This window comes from Phycodurus eques, chromosome 7 (genome assembly GCF_024500275.1).
Source record: "Phycodurus eques isolate BA_2022a chromosome 7, UOR_Pequ_1.1, whole genome shotgun sequence".
Lineage (NCBI taxonomy): Eukaryota > Metazoa > Chordata > Actinopteri > Syngnathiformes > Syngnathidae > Phycodurus > Phycodurus eques.
Window position 1 is genome coordinate 24,955,645 of NC_084531.1, and position 19,051 is coordinate 24,974,695.

Below are 19,051 nucleotides of genomic sequence, written 5' to 3' on the forward strand. Positions count from 1 at the left end.
AAAGTACAATTAAAACAGCGTACAGTGCAAGAAATATTTAAAAATGGAAATAGTCTAAAAAGCATGAAAAAAAAGTTTTTAACCTGCATTTAAACATTCACACTTAGGGCTGACATAACTTCTGTTGGCAACGTATTCCATTCCAGCTAAATGCTGCTTAACCATGTTTGCTTCGGACTCTGTGCTCCACTATTTGACCTGAGTCTGTTGATCTCAGAGTCCTACTAGGTTTATATTCCATTAGCATTTCTTTCATCTATTCAGGACCTAAACCATTGAGTGATTTATAAACCAGTAGCAGAACTTTAAAATCTATTCTAAAGCTGACTGGAACCCAGTGTCAAGACTTTAGAATTGGAGTAATGTGTTCTGACCTCTTTGTTCTGGTCAGAACCCGAGCTGCAGCATTCTGAATGAGCTGTATTGCCAAAAACAATTATCTAAGTTTTGTTGTGGTTTAATTGAAGAAAATTTTTAGCTCATCCAGTTATTCATCTATTTTAGACAGTGACACAACACCTCGATTGAACTGTAGTCATCTGGAGACACTGCTAGATATAACTGTGTGTCATCTGCATAGCTTTGATAAGTCAAAATTAAAGTTCTAAAGTTTTTTTTTTTTTTTTTTTTTTTTTTTTTAATAAATTTGACCCAAGGGTATCATATACAGGCTGAACAGAAGGGGTCCAATAACTGACCCTTGAGGGACCCCATAGGTCATTGCCATTCGATGAGATAGAACACTTCCAATGGTTACAAAATAACTCATTTCAGGTAGGAACTGAACCATTTAAGGACTGTTCCATTTAGACCTCCCCACATTTCCAACCTGTACAGCAGTATATTATGATCCACCATATCAAGGTTTAGTCTGCCTTTCGCACACAGTTTGCTGGTATTGTCTGCAGCATTTCCGTGACACTGCAGGATAAGTGGTAGAAAATGGATGCCCAGAGTAATCTTAAAAATTACGTCTTAAAATGAAGACACCCTAAAAACAAACAATTGACTAGCTTTGTAGAGCACCACAGGAAACAAAAAAAATTTCATTTTATCAGTTGATCTTTAGAGAAGTTTTCTCAAAACCTTCAATCAAAGTGACTCATTTTATACATATTGTGCCAAGTTTGTTTCTATTGTATTACAAGGGTGTATGGATCGTCAAGGCCTGTTTTTGTACTTCATCTGCAGGTGTAATGCATCAGGTTAAAAACCTAGCAGAGTCAGAGAGCTTTTTAGTTACTAGTCCCCCCAAGGCTTGCCCCAGTACTAGTACCAGTCTGTGTACTACCACAATCAGCACTGCATCCACAACGACCGCCAATAATGCAACTCCTGACCTGGGTTCTCCTAGCTTCCAGCACAGCATGGATGACTCACTGGACCTCAGCCCACAAGGGTGAGAAGAGTTTGTTGTTGTTTGCAATATTTTTAAGGTGATCGGTGGACTCTATTCTCTGAAAACACTTCCTGACTTTTTTGTTTTTAATAAAAGAACAGTTTTTACCTCAATGAGACGTTGTACATCTTTACACAATTAAAAACAGTTATCTGTCTTAATATCATGACTGTGACAGGCTTTTGTCAAAATATCCCAGGGATCAAGAATTACCATATTTTCGCGACCATAAGGCGCACCGTATTAAAAGGTGCAGTCTCAGTTACGGGGTAAATTTCTGTATTTAACACATATTATTGGGCGCAGGCATGGTAAAACATACGGTAGCATGCATGCACGCTAAAACATATGCTAGCATGCATACTAGCGTATGTTTTTACAAAGGCAGCGGGAGCAAAAATTATTTCAGTTGTACTTTATTGAAGTATTTAACAATGTACTAATGTTATTTTTTTATCAGTCCTCATCTTCTGTATCCGAAATGAACAGCTGGGCAAGTTCTCCATTATACATGCCGGGTTCCATCTCGTCATTGTCGGAGTCAGTCTCGTTGCCTGGGGGCTGTTCAGCAATGATGCTTCCCCCGGCTGTTCTTTTGACCATTAATCCAGTTCTCGAGTTGGTCTTCCAACTGGGCCACCTTGCCTTGTTTCCGCGGAAACTCAGCTTCGTCTTCTTGACTTGGCGAAGCTCGTTTTCCTGGTTCCTCCACTTGCGAACCATGGATTAATTGATCTTGAATTCTCTCGCGGCTGCTCGATTCCTATGTTCCTCCGCGTAACTGATAGCTTGCAGTTTAACCTGTGCTTCGTAAACGTGTCTCTTCGTAGGTGCCGTTTTCGGGGGTCCGATGTTGTGCATTTTGTGCACCGACACTATATACCTACTGGAGGCATGCCTTTAGCGTCGTCTACCACGCGCGCCCCCTTTAACGTGCACATGCTGTCCTCAGTTACATCCGCCTTTCCTCTATAAAAGCAGCGTGTCGGCAGGAAATGCTCCCAGTCAGTCAAACGGAGCGCTCATCAAAGTCACACAAAAACATTTACAGATTTTGGAACTCTGTGCACACACAAGGCGTCCCGTCCATTTTGGAGAAAATTTAAGACTTTTAAGTGCGCCTTATGGTCGTGAAAATACGGTACAGCCCACTTAACATCCGGTTATGACACCCCGTTTTAAATCACTCTGTTGTGAGGAATGATCCTGTGTCATGCAAATGATGAATGGAATGAAAAGCCTTTGTCATTGTATGGTACAATTGCAACATAATTGGGGTGAAACTCCAGATTTGTATATAAAAGATGAAAATAAAAAATAGAATGAAAATAAATATAAAGGCTTCACTAAACAATATTAAATTATGCATTGCAAATGGCAGAAAGGTACACATTTTCAGTTTTCTTTGTGGACCATAACACATTTTCCCACATGCATTTGTGAGATAAGTGTTCTTTTTAAAATAAGGCCTTTATCACTCCACTTTACGACATAGCCCAGACATGTGAAGAAGACAGGAGATTGTTGTCATATGTACTAAACAGCCATGAATTCCTGCAGCTCCTTCAGTGTTACTGCCAACCTCCCTGATCAGTTTTCTTATCGTTTCATCAATTTTGGAATTCTTGATAATCTTACTGTTGTGCCATATTTTCTCCACTTGATAATGACTCTTTACTGTGTTCCATTGCATATTTAATACCTTGGAAATGCACCCTCCTTCTGACTGATACGTTTGAACAATGAAATCCCTCTGATACTGTGGAAGCTCTCTGCAGACCATGGCATGTACTGTAAGATGTGACTACAAACATTTCAGGAAAAGCCAACTAGAACATTTGAACTTTATTTGGGATTAAGCAGGGACACTTTAAATGGTGGAAGGTGTGTGCTGACTCCCGTTCAACATGAATTTGAATGCAATTGTTTAATTCTGAACACAGCCACAGCCCCAGTTTTAAGATGTGAACACTTTTGCAGCCACATTGTGTTCTTTATTTTTACTTTCCTCTTGAGAGGATTCACTTTATTTCAATTGAGTTGTACAATTTATAGGTCACATTAATGGTGGAAAAACATTAATAAATGATTTAGCATAGTCTCGTGTTAATATTACAAAAACCTGGCATTTGAACAATATGTAGACATTTTATATCCACTTCGCGTAGTTATTGCAATTACTACGTCCCATCCCCTCATCAACAACTTCGCCGACCATTCGAGTGTGTTCCACTTTTCAGATCAAGGTCATGCTGATCTGTGGATCCAACAATACCCATGGCGGCTCTGCTTACCTTTTGGGTTTGACCGTGTTTCATCCACTGCCGTCCGGCCATTGTTCGAAAGTGGCAGATCTTAGCCTAGCCTAACTGTACTGTCAAAACCCTAGGACCCACTGTACAAGTGAAGACAATTTTACATAACATGTAACCTTTAGAACACATTAGTCGACCCAAACAGCTCGCTTTAAAGCCTTTTTACTTTTAGTTTGAAAATGTCCACAAATCTTGGAGCATTTTATGTATGGTTTTCCTTTTAAATTTGTTATTCTTAATAATAACCACGTTTACCGTGCTCCTACTGTCTGTTCTCAGAAGGTTAAGCGATGTGCTCAAACGAAAACGATTACCGAAAAGGGGGCCCAGAAGGCCCAAATACTCACCACCAAGGGATGATGAGAAAGTAGACAATCAGGGTGAGTTGCTCTATTAGTAAAGTTTGACAAACACTTACAATCTTACTGACTTTATTTGTGAGTATAAAAGTCTGTCTGTCCATTGGTATTGCACTGCGCACACCACCCAAGTTGAAGCATTTGTCGAAAATAGAATGTTAGTAGTCAAATGCGGTGCTTTTGTGCATGTTCTTAACCTGATGTCCATGTTTTCTCAACAGCTAAAAGTCCCACAAGTACTCAGTCACCCAAATCATCCTTCTTGGCCAGTCTCAATCCCAAGACCTGGGGCAAACTGGGTGGCCAAACCAATAATTCCAACTCTGAGCCCTCACGTACAGCGGGGGTGAGTGGCCTGGCAAGGGCACCCCCCAAGGACTCAATTTCAAATAACAGGTATGATCCCAAAAGCATTTGATGTAATGTGGAATCATGAGATTGAATGCATGTGTGCTAATGTTGTATTTGATCACTGAAAGAGTTTCTATGTTTTGGCAGAGATAAAATAAAGGCCTGGATCAAAGAACAGGCCAACAAGTTTGTAGAGCGGTACTTCAACTCTGAAAAGGTGGATGGCAGCAACCCTGCATTGAATGTACTTCAGAGACTTTGCACAGCCACTGAGCAGCTCAACCTGCAGGTATATATAGCATACATTTTCCTTCATATGTAGTAGGGATGTCGCGATACCGATCACGTGATCGAAAATCAGGGTCGATCACGTGATTTTCAGCTGTTTGAGCTCAGGTGGGGAAAGAAAATGTTTTTATTAATTTTTTGACATTTTAAATGTCACAAAGTGACAAAATAATAGAAAGGTGCAAAGAGCTTGCCAAATAGAACAGTAAAAGCTTTGTTTTATATTAAAGTAACTTTTTGGGGTCTTTTTAGTACTGGTATAAGTGCCTGAAAGTGACTGTGTGTGAGTGACACGCAGACTGTTGTGTTTGTGTGTGAGTGACACGCAGACGTGTGTGTGTGTGTGCAGTCTCTGCCCTCTCTGAGTGACCTTTAAACTGTTTGACACCCCAGGTGTAGTTTACCGTGAAACTAAAGGCGCAAAAGAATTACACAATGTATATCTAAATACTTGACACACATGATTGTTTTAGAAATCGCCTACTTCAGGCTAACATTCTATGGAAACCCCCATTGCTAGCTAGAATTTGCATTAGATCACTGGTGGGATTTAATGTCAAATAACGAATATTTATACACAAACTCAGTAGTAACACACACAGACAGGTAAAACAACAATACTCACAGCAGGCATATATTCTTCCTAAACGGTGAGAAACGAGTTAAATATTTTATCGGGATGTTTTTCTGTTCTTTTTGTAATGCAAACTTGTAGCTCCATGCATGCATTGCACCACACTGCCCCTAAGAGACCAAGGTGCGCACAGCAGGAACAGCAGAGAGTCATTTCCCCCCGCCTGTCTTGACATGAAATCAGACTGAAATGTTCCTGTTTCAGGTCAATTAGGATAACCAAAATTATTTGCTAAATATACAGTGCTGTGAAAAAGTATTGGCTTCCTTCTTAAATTCTTATATTTTTGCAAAGTTTAGTCACTTTTTAAGATTATCAAACAAATGTGAATTTCAGACAAATATAACCCAAGTGAACTTAAAATGTTGTTTTTAAATGATTTAATTTAAGGGAAAAAAAACATTCAAAGTTACCTGGCACAGTGTGAAAGAGTAATGGCCTCCTAAACCTAATAACTGGTTGGGCCATCCTCAGCAACAACTGAAATCAAGCATTTTGTATAACTGGCAATAAGTTTAATTTCAATTAAAATTTCAAGGTACTTATTACTAATTTATTTTTTGGTTGTTCTTTTAAATATTAAAAGTTGAGTTTTGGTAGTTATGTATCTGATCAGGACTCAGTATTGGCAGATATTTAAAATCAAAGGCTTGGACTTGCAAAAAATAGTGATTCATTCCTAATACATACTTTACCTACCCATAGTTTATGTGCCTTACTGTATCGGCAGATGCTTAAAATCAAAGACTCGGTCTTGGGTGCAAAATAAATGTGATTGGGACATCCCTAATATGTACATTACCTAGCCACAGTTAATGTGCCTGATATTTTATGTTCTGTTTCCAAGGTGGATGGTGGTTTGGAGTGTCTTTCAGAGATCTCCAGCATTGTGTCTGAGTCTGATGTGTCCTCTTTTGAGATCCAACACAGTGGGCTGGTGAAGCAACTCTTGCTTTACCTAACCTCCCACACAGACAGGGACTTGCTTAGTCGGGACTTGCGACTCAAACGGTTCCTCCATGTCTTTATTGGCTGCCCGGTGAGAAACCTTTGCACAATTTATAATGAAACTGGATTATAAGTGTTCCTTATTTTAACACTGTGTCCTTCTGCCATGTGGTTAAAAGGTTCCAGGAACAGAGCCTGTAAGTTGTCTGGACCCAACAGAAAATGGGCCTTTCCTGGCACTGGTTCACAAAATGAACAGCTGTCTGAGTCAAATGGAGCAGTTCCCTGTCAAAGTGCATGATTTCCCCAGTGGGAATGGCAATGGGAGCAGGTCGGTTGGTTTATCTTTTGATCACCATTTTATTCAATCATAAATTAATCTCTAAATAGGAGTTTAATCAAGTGAATCTGCTTCTCCAGAGGCTCACAGGCACTTAAGTTCTTCAACACACATCAGCTCAAGTGTCAGCTGCAAAGGCATCCAGACTGCACTAATGTTAAACAGTGGAAAGGTGGCCCTGTGAAGATAGACCCTCTGGCCTTGGTGCAAGCCATTGAGCGATACCTAGTTGTCAGAGGTGAGTGACCGTCTTGCCTACACACTTGCTGATGAGGGGACCATCAGCGGATACGTACATTCTAAAGAGTCCTCTTTAGTGTAATTGAGCTGTAACCAGTTTTTGCACACTCGTGCACAGGGTATGGCCGAATCAGAGAAGAGGATGAAGACAGTGATGATGATGGCTCGGATGATGAAATAGATGAGTCACTGGTATGTGAACAAGTCGTAGAATAAGCATGCATTTTTTTGCTAAACCCTATACAATTGTTTTGGTGTTGACCCTTATGTGATCTTATTGGTTATGTAGGCTGCCCAGTTCCTAAATTCAGGCAGTGTACGCCATAGATTACAGTTCTACATTGGTGACCACTTGTTGCCATACAACATGACAGTTTACCAGGCTGTCCGACAGTACAGTCTTCAGGCAGAAGAAGAACGGGAGTCCACAGATGATGAGGCAAACCCACTTGGGCGAGCAGGCATCTGGACCAAAACGCACACAATATGGTAAGTTTTTCTAATGACCAGTCTAGTGTTGCACCGAGTCCCGATACAGTACCTAACCGAGGTATTTTAACGTAAAAAATAGCTTGAGACCAATTTTTTTCCACGAGACAGCTCCAATTGTGTCTTAAAAGTCAGTACAAAAAAAGCATACAGGTCAGCCAATGTCTGTCTTCCGACAAATTAGAAATGCCTTCAAAGTGTGGAGGGATGCTTCAGTGTGTGTGCATGTGTGTTCAAGCGGGAAGGAGAAATTAACAAACTATATTGGTTGCTCTGCAAGTGCCGGCTGTGCAGCGATGCAGTTGCATGGTGCATCCCTCTCATTGGTCAGATGGTGCATCCCTCTGATTGGTCAGAATTCGAGGGCTGTCATTGTAGCAATCATTGGCTCGCTCCTTCCCCATTCTAAGTTGATGCTCGATGCCAAGCGCACTTCACGGTAGCACATTTGCGCATCCATTTCGCAGATACGAAAATGTGGCTCCTCATGGAGGATGAAGCCCCACTCAGTGTGTGCTCTGCGTTTAGGGAGGGGTGGCCCTGGGAATACTGCATACGAAAATCTTATGTAGAAGTAAAGCAGAATAGACTTTACACCAATCTAATCGGCCAATAATTAGCATTAAATGTTGATCGGTTTTAATGTCATTTGCCGATCAATGATGTCATTGATTGGTGCCGCAAAAGACATTTACTCCGTGTCGCTGTTGTGTATGAATACAAAAATCTAGTTTATGTTTAGTCTTGTCACGTATCTTGTGACTTAGTACTGTAACTATCTGATGGCCTATAAAGTTGTTTTTTCCCCCCCCAATCTTGTCTGTGAAAAAAAACATGTCGGAGGTGTGGGACTTTTTTTGCGGCATCTCAGACAGACAACACGTAAGTCATTTTCAATCTGTGCAAAACTGGGGGTACGTTATCTAAATGCTTCAACACAACTAATTTGATCAGGCACCTGAAGAATATTCACGAGGAGGAGTATGCCGCGTTCAAGCAGCACAGCATGGAAAAGGAAACACACAACCAAACGGACGCTGACGCAAACTCTGGACAACACCGTCCATATAGCCGGCCGGGACAGTGAGAAAGTTAGTTGGCATGTCATGAACAGTACTTCCATCCATTTTCTTTGCCGCTTCTCCTCACTAGGGTCGCGGGCGTGCTGGAGCCTATCCCAGCTGTCATCGGCCAGGAGGCAGGGTACACCCTGAACTGGTTGCCAGCCAATCGCAGGGCACACAGAAACTAACAACCATTCGCACTCACAGTCATGCCTACGGGCAATTTAGAGTCTCCAATTAATGCATGTTTGTGGGAGGAAACCGGAGTGCCCGGAGAAAACCCACGCAGGCACGGGGAGAACATGCAAACTCCACACAGGTGGGGCCGGGGATTGAACCCGGGTCCTCAGAACTGTGAGGCTGACGCTCTAACCAGTCGTCCACCGTGCCGCCATGAACAGTACTTGTTAAAGTAATTGTAATAAAGTAATTTTAGTTAGCACCTATTCTTTCTGTCTCAAGTAATGTTGCTTTGACCTGACTGAACTTTAACCCCATGTCAGTCTTTGAACGCCCCCTAGAGGTCATTGTTTTACCTTTTGTCTAAAATGCTAGAGCATACTTTTGAAAATACTGAGTATACAGTTCACAAGTATATACAGTAAATGAACAGGACATTTAAATAGACACATTGCTCCATCTTGTGATCGGTTATCGTTATTTTAAACTCGGTGATCGGACCCAAAAATCCTGATCGTGTAAAGCCTGAAGTAAAGAAAATGTATAGAAATCAATATAGTCATGGGGGGGAATTCGACCACCCTTGTTTCTTCATTTTGTTTAATTTTTTATGCCTGCTACAACTAAAGGTACATTTGTTTGGACAAATATGATGACAAGGCAAATAGCTCATAAGACTTTTAAGAGCTGGCATCCAGCCAGTGTCCATGGTTTTCTTGATAATAAGCAAACTCATAATTAATAATACAATGATATTCGTCTGGTAATATACCTTTAGTAGTACCATGCAGGCATTAAAATGAGTAAGAAATTGAAAAAAGGGCAGGATAATTTTTTCATGACTATATATATCATACATATACTGTATATAGATATACAATTTTATACACATACATATACACATTTGTTTTATATTATAATGCAAGCATTGAGCTAATTATTTTTTAGAAAATGACGAAGAATGGACTACTTCCTTTATTACATTATTTTTCAAGATTATCCTAATATATTTTGAATTTATAAAAATATTTGAACTTATTTTGTCACTTTTCATTCCTCTGCTTTTACGAATGTTTTAGATTTTTTTTTCCATGGTAACGTTTCAATCCCGGTATGTTTTTTTTTTTTTGTTTTTTTTTTTATATTTTCTTTCTTTCTTTCCTCCCCTAGCCAAGTATAGTATCAAAGTCAGAATTTTGGTATCGTGACAACACTAAATCGGACTGTATGATTTATTAACAAAATTAGTCCGCCTGAAGCTGTCATAAATCAACGCCACAAGCTTACCTGCACCTACTGCTTAGCAATATTACATTGTTTAGACATATGCCGGTACCTAAGGATGTTTGACGTAACACGGCATTGGATTTAGCATCTTAGTTTACTCGACAGCAGAAACCTGTTGTACTATACCTTGCGCACATGGCTAATTAGAGTTTGTTAGACTAAGTAACTGCCTCTGTAGATGGAATTGTTAGTGTCATCAGCGCACAGAGCAAGGCAAGCATTTTTCACTTTGATTTTGTTTGGTGTGCGCAAAGGTAGGCATCTTTAGTTTACTTCAGAGAACTTTAAAATTTCTTTGAATAACCTAATAAAATTTACTATTACTTTAATTTTTGAGCATGGACAACAGAAATTCTGGGGTGTGTATTATACATGGGTAAAGGGAAAATTCAGCTGTGTAAGTGCATATAATACATGAGAAATTACGGTACATTGTTTTGGTTGCCTCATTTACACACAGACAAACTCAAATCACAATACTGAAAATGGCTACCTGTATGTACAGTGAGTAGTTGGACAGCACTGAACTACAACCACAATCCTAATTAAAATGTCAAAAAGGAATACCTATCTTAACTGTCAGTCCTGATTAGGCAGTAACTTTTTAAAGGCAGAATTTTGCATAGATCATGCTTTGTGTACTTGTTGTGGCTGTCTCGGTGTATGTACAAATGGGTAATTGCTTAGCATAGCTTTGTCAACCCTGATTATTTGGTTTTAGTGTATTTAATAAACAAAAGGTGAAAAATGTCAGCAGTGACCCCTGCATCCCTCAATTTCTGGATGTGGCCCTCGATGGAGTTAAAAAATTCAACACTCCCTGCTCAAGCTAAACTGGTTTGATCCCACTCTTTGTTCTCTCAGGTATAAGCCTGTTAGAGAGGATGAGGATGGCAGCAAAGACACTGTGGGGGGCAAGAGGGGGAGAGCTCAGACTGCGCCCACAAAAACCTCCCCTCGCAATGCCAAGAAGCAGGATGAGCTGTGGCATGGTGAGGATCTCCAACTAACAGTGCAGGGCATTTGCCTTTGCCCCTTTAGCAATGGCGTAGAAATGGCTAAAAGGTTTACAAGGGCAAACATTACTTGAGTTAACAGTAAATATAACAATGCCGTTATCTATCATTTCCAGATGGTGTGTGTCCCAGCGTCGTCAATCCCTTAGAGACATACCTCACTTCAGACCCTCCAGAGACCATAACCTTTGACGACCCCTCCTTAGATGTCAACCTGCTGCTGAGGGTCTTGCACTCAATCAGTAGATATTGGTTCTACTTGCATGATGTAGGTCCCCAGGAATTATGAGGAGCTGTCTCCTCAGTTTTTCTTATTAGATTAAAAAAAGAAAAAAACATAACTCAAACAATATTTACTGCAAATCAATGTGACTTTTGCGTTTGGCTTACACAGAGAGAGAAGTTCAGGAATGTGCGCCTTCACAACTGCCACTCTATCATTTTCGCAACAAAGTCTGGTTCTTTTCTTCGTTTTGACAACCATGCTCAAAAGTGGAATGCTTTTAAAGATATGTTGTTGCAAATGGTATGAATATCTCAATGGCTACGATTTGGTGACCCCAAAAGGCTGAGAATGTTGTTCTAAACATAGTGACGTTTAAGTCTTGTTCACCAATCAAACGACAAAAGAAAGTCACATGACTTCACACAACGTCTTCTATTGGGCTTCCCGGGAATAGGTATTGACACTAGATAAACCAGCCCGGCTGATCGCCCCACCATTTTGGGAAGGTCGTAGTTACCATGAAAGCAAAGGCGCGCTACTCTTGTTTACATTTAGACGAACAAAAACAACAGCTTGCATGTATTGTAGCATTTGTCTAGCACTGTCTGCCCAAAAGTGGATATTTCAGCTCACTTATAACTTGAGAAAACACCGTGCAGTAAATTGCAAATGTTTTTTTGTTTTTTAAATTGTTTGTGCTATTTACTCAGTACTTGAGTAATTTTTTCACTATGTACATTTTACTCAAGTAATTTTTTGGAGGACTCCTTTTTACTCGTCACATTATTGTCAAGTAACAGTACTCTTACTTGAGTGTTTGGCTACTCTACCCACCTCTGGAGCGGACATCCTCTATTGCTACTCTTACGTTTAAGCAACATTTTTGGTCATCCGATCAGCCAGTGTTGTATTTGTTACACTGGTCTTTTGTATTTTCGCATGGAGGTGCTGCGGGTCGTGGCCCTGGTTGTGGTCCCAGCGGAACCGCGAAGCACACGTAACATTGACGACGAGCCGATGCGCTTGTACATCTTGTATTAATTAGGAAACGCGCATACAATTAACTAATTAGTTCACGGATGTTAATGGTAAATGTATTAAGCGACAGAGTGATGTTAGGGATTATGTCACAACACACAATGAACTAACTTCAAATTCAGAACTGGCCAATAAACAAAAAATATTGTACTTAATATTTTCCTCGAGGATGCATTTGGGATTAGCCTTTGAAGTTGGTAATAGTGGAAAAATTAAGTGAAACAGACAATGATTTTAGTAAATTATTTTCCAGAATGAGAGTGCTTAAAGAGGGGGATGCTATTCATGTGGCACAGCCTGAAGCAGGCATCAGGTGCAGGTGGAGATGGGCCTGGCTCAATTTGGAGGCCAAAACAAAAAAGCAAACAAATGAGGCAAAGAGCGGTGTAAATAAATGTTTTTCTACGTGAAGAAAAATTTTTGATTTTTGCCTTATTGTACTCTTCAGTTGGCCTAATTTATGTTAAAATCCCCAAAATTATTTGCGGGGCCCCGGGGATCCCCCAAGGTCCCCCCCCCCCCCCCCTCCAATGTTTTTTTTTTGGGTCACCTTTTTCATGCCTTTGGTGTTTGCATGTCTGTCTAAAGAGTTGTAACAAATAATGAGTGAGGTCACCGGAATGGACACACACACGGTGACCTGGACCTGCTTAACTCCTGAGACTGGCTCACTGAGCACTTGTGGTTCGAATCAACGCAGGTTTAAGAAACACTCTACAAACGAATGCAGAGCTCAAGAGTGTGGAAAACAAGCCCTTTGCTTAATGATAATGAAAGCATGTTGACTTTGTGGATGCCCCAGTAACTGCTGTAGGTGATGCATGGACACATCGGCATATACAAACATCCCTGAGCACTTCTCCACAATGTAATCCACATTTCTGAAGCTGCCCTGTGAAGCAAACAACACCTAATGAACCTCTGTATCGTGTGTGAATCCACTGTTGCCAAATTTAACCATATCCCATATTCACACTTAAAAGTGAGAGCTCATGGAGATCCCATTGCATTTATTCATCAACCGACGTAAATACACTTGTCAATTGTGTAGCGGTGTGGCGCATTGCCAAGCCAAACACAAATATCGTTCACAACAACTTCGCCAAACAATAATGACATAGTCGGAAGCTAATGCTGTTAACACTGCAAGTTAATGCTAATCTGAGGCTAACACTGTAGCTCTGCTTACCTTTTGGCTTTGACATGATAAAGCTTGGGTCAATGCGTCAAAGCGGTTCTTTCGCTCTGTAATGTTGGTCAGCCTAGCTGATCATGTCATTAGCTAAGAAACTTGATATGGGGGTGGTTATGTTAATCAGCGATATGTTTTCGTACCGGTGGAGCAGAATGGCTTACTCACAGGCACATTTTCAGAAGTAGGCATATAATTAAATGTTAACTTGATAGTATAAATTCACACTTGATAGGTAGGTAGACACAATAGAGATTTGTATACAAACAAAAAAAGTTGGTATTTCCATATGTTCCTTAGTGCTCCCTACCAGAATATATTTTGACATGCTTCAATGTTTTTTTTTTTTCTTTCTCCAGAATGCGGTGTGTAAGGAAATCATCCCCACTAGTGAGTTCATTAACAGTAAGCTGACTGCCAAAGCCAACCGTCAGCTCCAAGACCCCCTCGTTATTATGACAGGGAACATCCCAACTTGGCTCATCGAGCTTGGAAAGACTTGGTAAATGTTTCTCCTTTTCTCCATGTTGTAGTTACAAATTGGTGTTTGACTATTTGCTCATGTTGTGTTCTCTTTCCAGCCCCTTCTTCTTCCCCTTTGATACAAGGCAGATGTTGTTCTACGTAACTGCTTTTGATCGCGACCGAGCCATGCAGCGCTTGCTGGACACAAACCCTGAGATTAACCAATCAGATTCTCAGGACAGCAGAGTTGCACCACGTCTTGACAGGAAAAAGGTGTTCTTTCTTTAATCTTGTAACTTTCTGTAACTAACAACACACAACTATTTTCACATTTTACCTTAAAAAAAAGTTTGCGTTTGAGAATGACATTGTGCTGATGTTTACTTACTGTATTTTTAGCTTCTTGTAAACATTCTTGTCTCTTCTTTAAAATGTCATTTCGTGTCCCATTCTTTCAGAGGACGATAAACCGTGATGAGCTGCTCAAACAGGCAGAGGCTGTGATGCAGGACCTTGGTAGTTCCCGTGCAATGTTGGAGATTCAGTATGAGAATGAGGTACCTGAACGTTATGCTACAATGGGCTTTTAAAATTCAATCCATGTTGATATACAGGAGGTCGTCAGTTTCCAATCTAGTTCTGTTCAGCTACCTGAACGTTATGCTACAATGGGCTTTTAAAATTCAATCCATGTTGATATACAGGAGGTCGTCAGTTTCCAATCTAGTTCTGTTCAGCAGTGGGTGTGATGTAACCGGAATTTATATAAATCCAAACGCTCTGTAGTCTGTCACTAACCTACGCTGACAGTGGTAATGTTATAATTACAATGAATATTTGAATTAAAAACACTGGTAGGTCATAAATATAAAACAAATGTAACACAGTGTGGCGATAACTTTAGCGTAAATTGTCACAGGATGACATATTCTAACGCCATGAACAGCACATCTCAATCATGAATGTAAAACAACCAAATGAAAAAATAGTAGGTACGGCAGTACTGAGCGTGTATTCTTGTACTGATGACATTTTTCCATGTGCGCAGTTGGTAAACCTTGAAATGTCGTATGTCAGCACAGTTGTAGCAGAAGACCCCCTGCTCTTAAATGATTTTGACTCGCCATCCCGCCCTCACACCGACTTCTTTTTTTATTGCATTATTCAAAAGGTGAACATGAGTTGTAACTTGTCACATCCTCCAGGTGGGCACAGGTCTTGGTCCCACTCTGGAGTTCTATGCTCTAGTTTCTCAGGAGCTCCAGCGGGCCGACCTCGGCTTGTGGAGGGGTGAAGAGGTGACTCTGACCAATCCGAAAGGTACCTTGCTTGGTTGTTTAGTGAAGCCGCTGGTAGTAATGCAAAATAAGCTGCAGCTTTTACCTGACACCTTCTTCCTGTTTCTACTGGAATAGGAAGCCAAGAGGGAACGAAGTACATGTTCAGTACCAGAGGACTCTTTGCGGTTCCATTTGGCAGGACAACCAAACCAGCGCACATAGCCAAAATCAAAATGAAGTTCCGCTTCTTGGGGAAGCTAATGGCCAAAGCTATCATGGACTTCAGACTGGTGAGAAATTATTTGTTCTGAATTTTCTGTATGACACCTTTTAACATGCTGTTCGGAGCGAATTTGACGTCGTCTTTTTTGTTTGCCCTTGAAATGTGATGACTTTTTCAAAATTTCCTGAAAATGCACTTTTTTTAATTTTTTTTTATTTGAGGCTGTTCTACTAAAATGGATTTTAGATTTGCAGGCGGACAGTGTAGTGCCAACTACTGGCGAGGAGGACTCGATTTGATGTCAGATATTTTTGCCTTAAGTAATGGTGACTGGTATTGGCCGCCTTTACGAGAACCAGATACATTGCAATAAGGCCGGTATTATCGGTACTCGCCCATCTGTACTCTTAACCATAAAGAACAGAAGTCATACAGAGGTGAGAGGGTTCCTTGACACTGGTATGATTTCTGCACCTGCAAAAGCAACTGGCTACAGTGTAGCTCTTTTCTATGAAATGTTAAGGATTATTCTTTTATTGATGTCAGACAGTCTACATTTGTGAAAGGTTCTGTAATAGCCAATTACTATAAGGGTATTCTTGGCCTGAATTAAAATTGACTCAAAACATACTATGTGTGCATGGAAAATTAACTTTTGGTACCGAATAAAACCTTTTCCCCAAGTAAATGTATTCTTGTATTGTTAATACCAGCTGGACCTGCCGCTGGGGCTGCCATTTTATAAGTGGATGTTGCGGCATGAGATGTCCATAAACTCCCATGACCTGGTCAACATTGATCCTGATGTTGCAAAATCCATCCTTCACTTAGAAGATATTATTCGCCAGAAGAAGAGGCTTGAACAGGATCGGTCACAGGTAAATGTTTTTCTTTTTTAAGAATGAATCAAATCAAAGGGATTTTCGATTTGTTGACTCTTACATTACAAAGCTTTGGCACTTGAGATAGTCTTGATGTCTGTTTCCATAACCTTTCATTTGGTTCGTCTTCTAGTGTGGACCTCTTGTTTTATACAAGCCTTTTGATCACAGCAGATGGCTTTCCAAAGTAATTCCATATTCGCAAATGAGTAACTTTCATGTATTTGTGTGCAGACGAGGGAAACATTACAGCAGGCGCTGGAGAGCCTCAATATGAACGGCTGCTCAGTGGAGGACCTGGGTTTGGACTTCACACTCCCAGGATTCCCCAACATTGAGCTCAAAAAGGGTGGAAAAGACGTTCCTGTCACGATTTACAATCTTGAGGATTACCTCAGGGTATGGCATAACTATTTCTTTTTTTGTCTTGGTCTTTTTCGGGGGATAAGCAAGAACGAAATGTGTGGCTCATTTAGGAATACCGAGTCACACTTTTTGATGCATCTAATGACATGAAGAAAAACTGGCAGTGTCAAATTTGATTTCTTGGTCACCTAAGTAGTGTTATTTGTAGAGTGTCTGGGGACTGCTATGTTGTGCTGCATAACATTTACAGTTCTCCGTTACTGTTTGGGGGGAATTTGCTGTTTCGGGGATTCATTTTGCCTCCGTTTTGAACTAATCAAGCCTGCTTTTTCTGTCTGCTAGTTGGTGGTGTACTGGACTCTCAATGAAGGAGTATCAAGACAGTTTGAATCTTTTAGGGAAGGCTTTGAGTCAGTTTTCCCCCTTCATCACCTGCAGTATTTCTATCCAGAAGAGGTACACGCGCACACAGCGCTCTTCACTTTCACACTTACACATCTTTAACTGTGCTCGTCTCTTCCTGTAGCTTGACCAGTTGCTGTGCGGCAGTAAATCGGAGACGTGGGACGTCAAGACGTTGATGGAGTGCTGTCGGCCAGATCACGGCTACACACATGACAGGTGAACTTGAATCCATCCTGCTCATTGATTGTCCTAATGTTTGGGACTTAACATTTGACCACGTCACCCTACAGCCGGGCCGTGCGGTTCCTGTTTGAAGTGTTGAGCAGCTTCGATGCTGAGCAGCAGAGACTTTTTCTGCAGTTTGTCACGGGAAGCCCAAGACTCCCTGTTGGAGGTGAGTCGCCGCGCACACACATACACGTCCTCCTTGGGCTTCAGGGTCCATAAAATGAAGAAGCATGTCTGTACTGTCAGCACCAATCACTCGACCACACTGTATCACTCAGGTTTCCGCAGCCTGAACCCCCCTCTGACGATTGTGAGGAAGACATTTGAGTCTACGGAGAACCCAGATGAGTTCCTCCCTTCAGTTATGACCTGTGTCAACTACCTGAAGCTGCCTGACTACTCCAGCATTGAGATCATGCGAGAGAAACTGTTAACGGCAGCTCGCGAGGGCCAACAGTCGTTCCACCTTTCCTGATCTCTCCACATCTCACATTCAGATGCCTTCTTCAGCGACTGAAATCATGACTTCCCTTCTAAGTTTTTTTTGTAATCACACACATTAAGGCTTCATGTACAGCCTTCTTGTTAGAGAAGCAGCTTGCAGAAAAAACTTTAAATATATATTTGCTGCCCCAACTCTCAAAAAATATTTAAAAGAAATAAAAAAAAAAATAGAAAGGTGTTCCATGACACAGATGTTAAAACAAGAGTTAAACCTATATCAGTAGTTGAGTAATGTTAAAAATGAAAACATCTGGGTGATATTTTAAATTGCATTGCTGTGTGATATTTAAAAAAAAAAAAAAAAAAAAAAAAAGAAAAGAAAAAAAGGAAAAAAAAAAAGGGACATCTCCTCTCCAAAGTGGACAATGGGGGTGCGAGTGGAGGGTGGGGAGGGTCCATCAAGCAAGCTAGGTTTACTTTAGCTCCAAAGATCATTTGTACAGACAAATTTGCAGACTTTGCTCATTCTATACATTTGATGGAATAGCTCTTTGTTTCCTCCATTTGTCTATTTGCATTTCTTCCTTATTTTGTTGCCACCCCAGCCCCATTGTTTCCAAGCCGTTTGTGTGCACGTTGACTCTTGGTCAGCTTCCCTTCCCGTTCGTCCTCGCTTAAATCGCAGTTGGTTGAATGTGGGTAGTGATGACCGCATATTACCATTTTCTCCTCCCTACTTAAGTTGGATTGTATTCTGGCCTCCACCTTTACAGAGAGCTTCAGCTCAGATAAAAAATTGTTACCAATGTGTTGAGCTGGTTCAGGTTTTGCTCTTATTTTGCTAGCGTTAGCGTCTTCATGTCGGGCCCTACCAGATTTGTAGGGTTATCTCGAGCAACCCTCAACACAAAATGTAGCTGGGCACAAAATTTTGACTGGTCTCATTTTATTGTTTAATGGCCAGATAGCATTTCAAGTTCATTTATGGAGTTCAATTTATATGCAGTTTCACACCCTGTTTGAGGTGAGAATGTCTGCGTTTCTTCTTTTTTTTTTTTTTTTTTTTTTTTTTTTTTTAATTTTCTATATGGTCTTTATTTCTTGCTGTAGGTATTTTTTTTTCTTGCACTGCTGGCTTGGAAACAAAAACTGGTGTTCACCTGCAGTCCGTGGCCAGGGGAGGGCGCCACACTACTTTCCTGGCCCAATCGTTCATGTGCTGGTTTCTAAGATCTGCAATAATTTACCGCATCAGGTTCATGTTTTTACCTGAACATAAATAAAGTAACTGTTTGACTCATGTTTGGTCATTGCGTCTGTTTGTTCTTCCTGCTCTTGCCTTATTGTGTTAGTGGAGCCTCCACAGTCAAAATGCCCTGAAAGTGGGACAAGT

At 40.8% G+C, this 19,051-nt stretch overlaps 1 protein-coding gene across 7 annotated transcripts in view; it reads left to right on the top strand.

The window, feature by feature from the left end:
• trip12 (thyroid hormone receptor interactor 12) overlaps positions 1–18,958 on the top strand; it is a 37,673-nt gene extending 18,715 nt beyond the window's left edge. For all 7 annotated transcript variants that reach the window (XM_061681130.1, XM_061681136.1, XM_061681135.1 and 4 more), the window contains exons 21-42: positions 1,192–1,399; positions 3,994–4,094; positions 4,295–4,469; positions 4,572–4,713; positions 6,194–6,385; positions 6,474–6,625; positions 6,715–6,872; positions 6,993–7,066; positions 7,164–7,363; positions 10,759–10,886; positions 11,027–11,178; positions 13,726–13,868; positions 13,948–14,104; positions 14,290–14,388; positions 15,037–15,151; positions 15,247–15,401; positions 16,048–16,212; positions 16,450–16,614; positions 16,924–17,037; positions 17,108–17,202; positions 17,277–17,380; positions 17,493–18,958. In XM_061681130.1, the coding sequence (XP_061537114.1) occupies positions 1,192–1,399; positions 3,994–4,094; positions 4,295–4,469; positions 4,572–4,713; positions 6,194–6,385; positions 6,474–6,625; positions 6,715–6,872; positions 6,993–7,066; positions 7,164–7,363; positions 10,759–10,886; positions 11,027–11,178; positions 13,726–13,868; positions 13,948–14,104; positions 14,290–14,388; positions 15,037–15,151; positions 15,247–15,401; positions 16,048–16,212; positions 16,450–16,614; positions 16,924–17,037; positions 17,108–17,202; positions 17,277–17,380; positions 17,493–17,689 (3,191 nt within the window). In that variant the 3' untranslated portion in view covers positions 17,690–18,958. The remainder of the gene's footprint in view (positions 1–1,191; positions 1,400–3,993; positions 4,095–4,294; positions 4,470–4,571; positions 4,714–6,193; positions 6,386–6,473; positions 6,626–6,714; positions 6,873–6,992; positions 7,067–7,163; positions 7,364–10,758; positions 10,887–11,026; positions 11,179–13,725; positions 13,869–13,947; positions 14,105–14,289; positions 14,389–15,036; positions 15,152–15,246; positions 15,402–16,047; positions 16,213–16,449; positions 16,615–16,923; positions 17,038–17,107; positions 17,203–17,276; positions 17,381–17,492) is intronic.
• Positions 18,959–19,051: the final 93 nt, after the last annotated feature.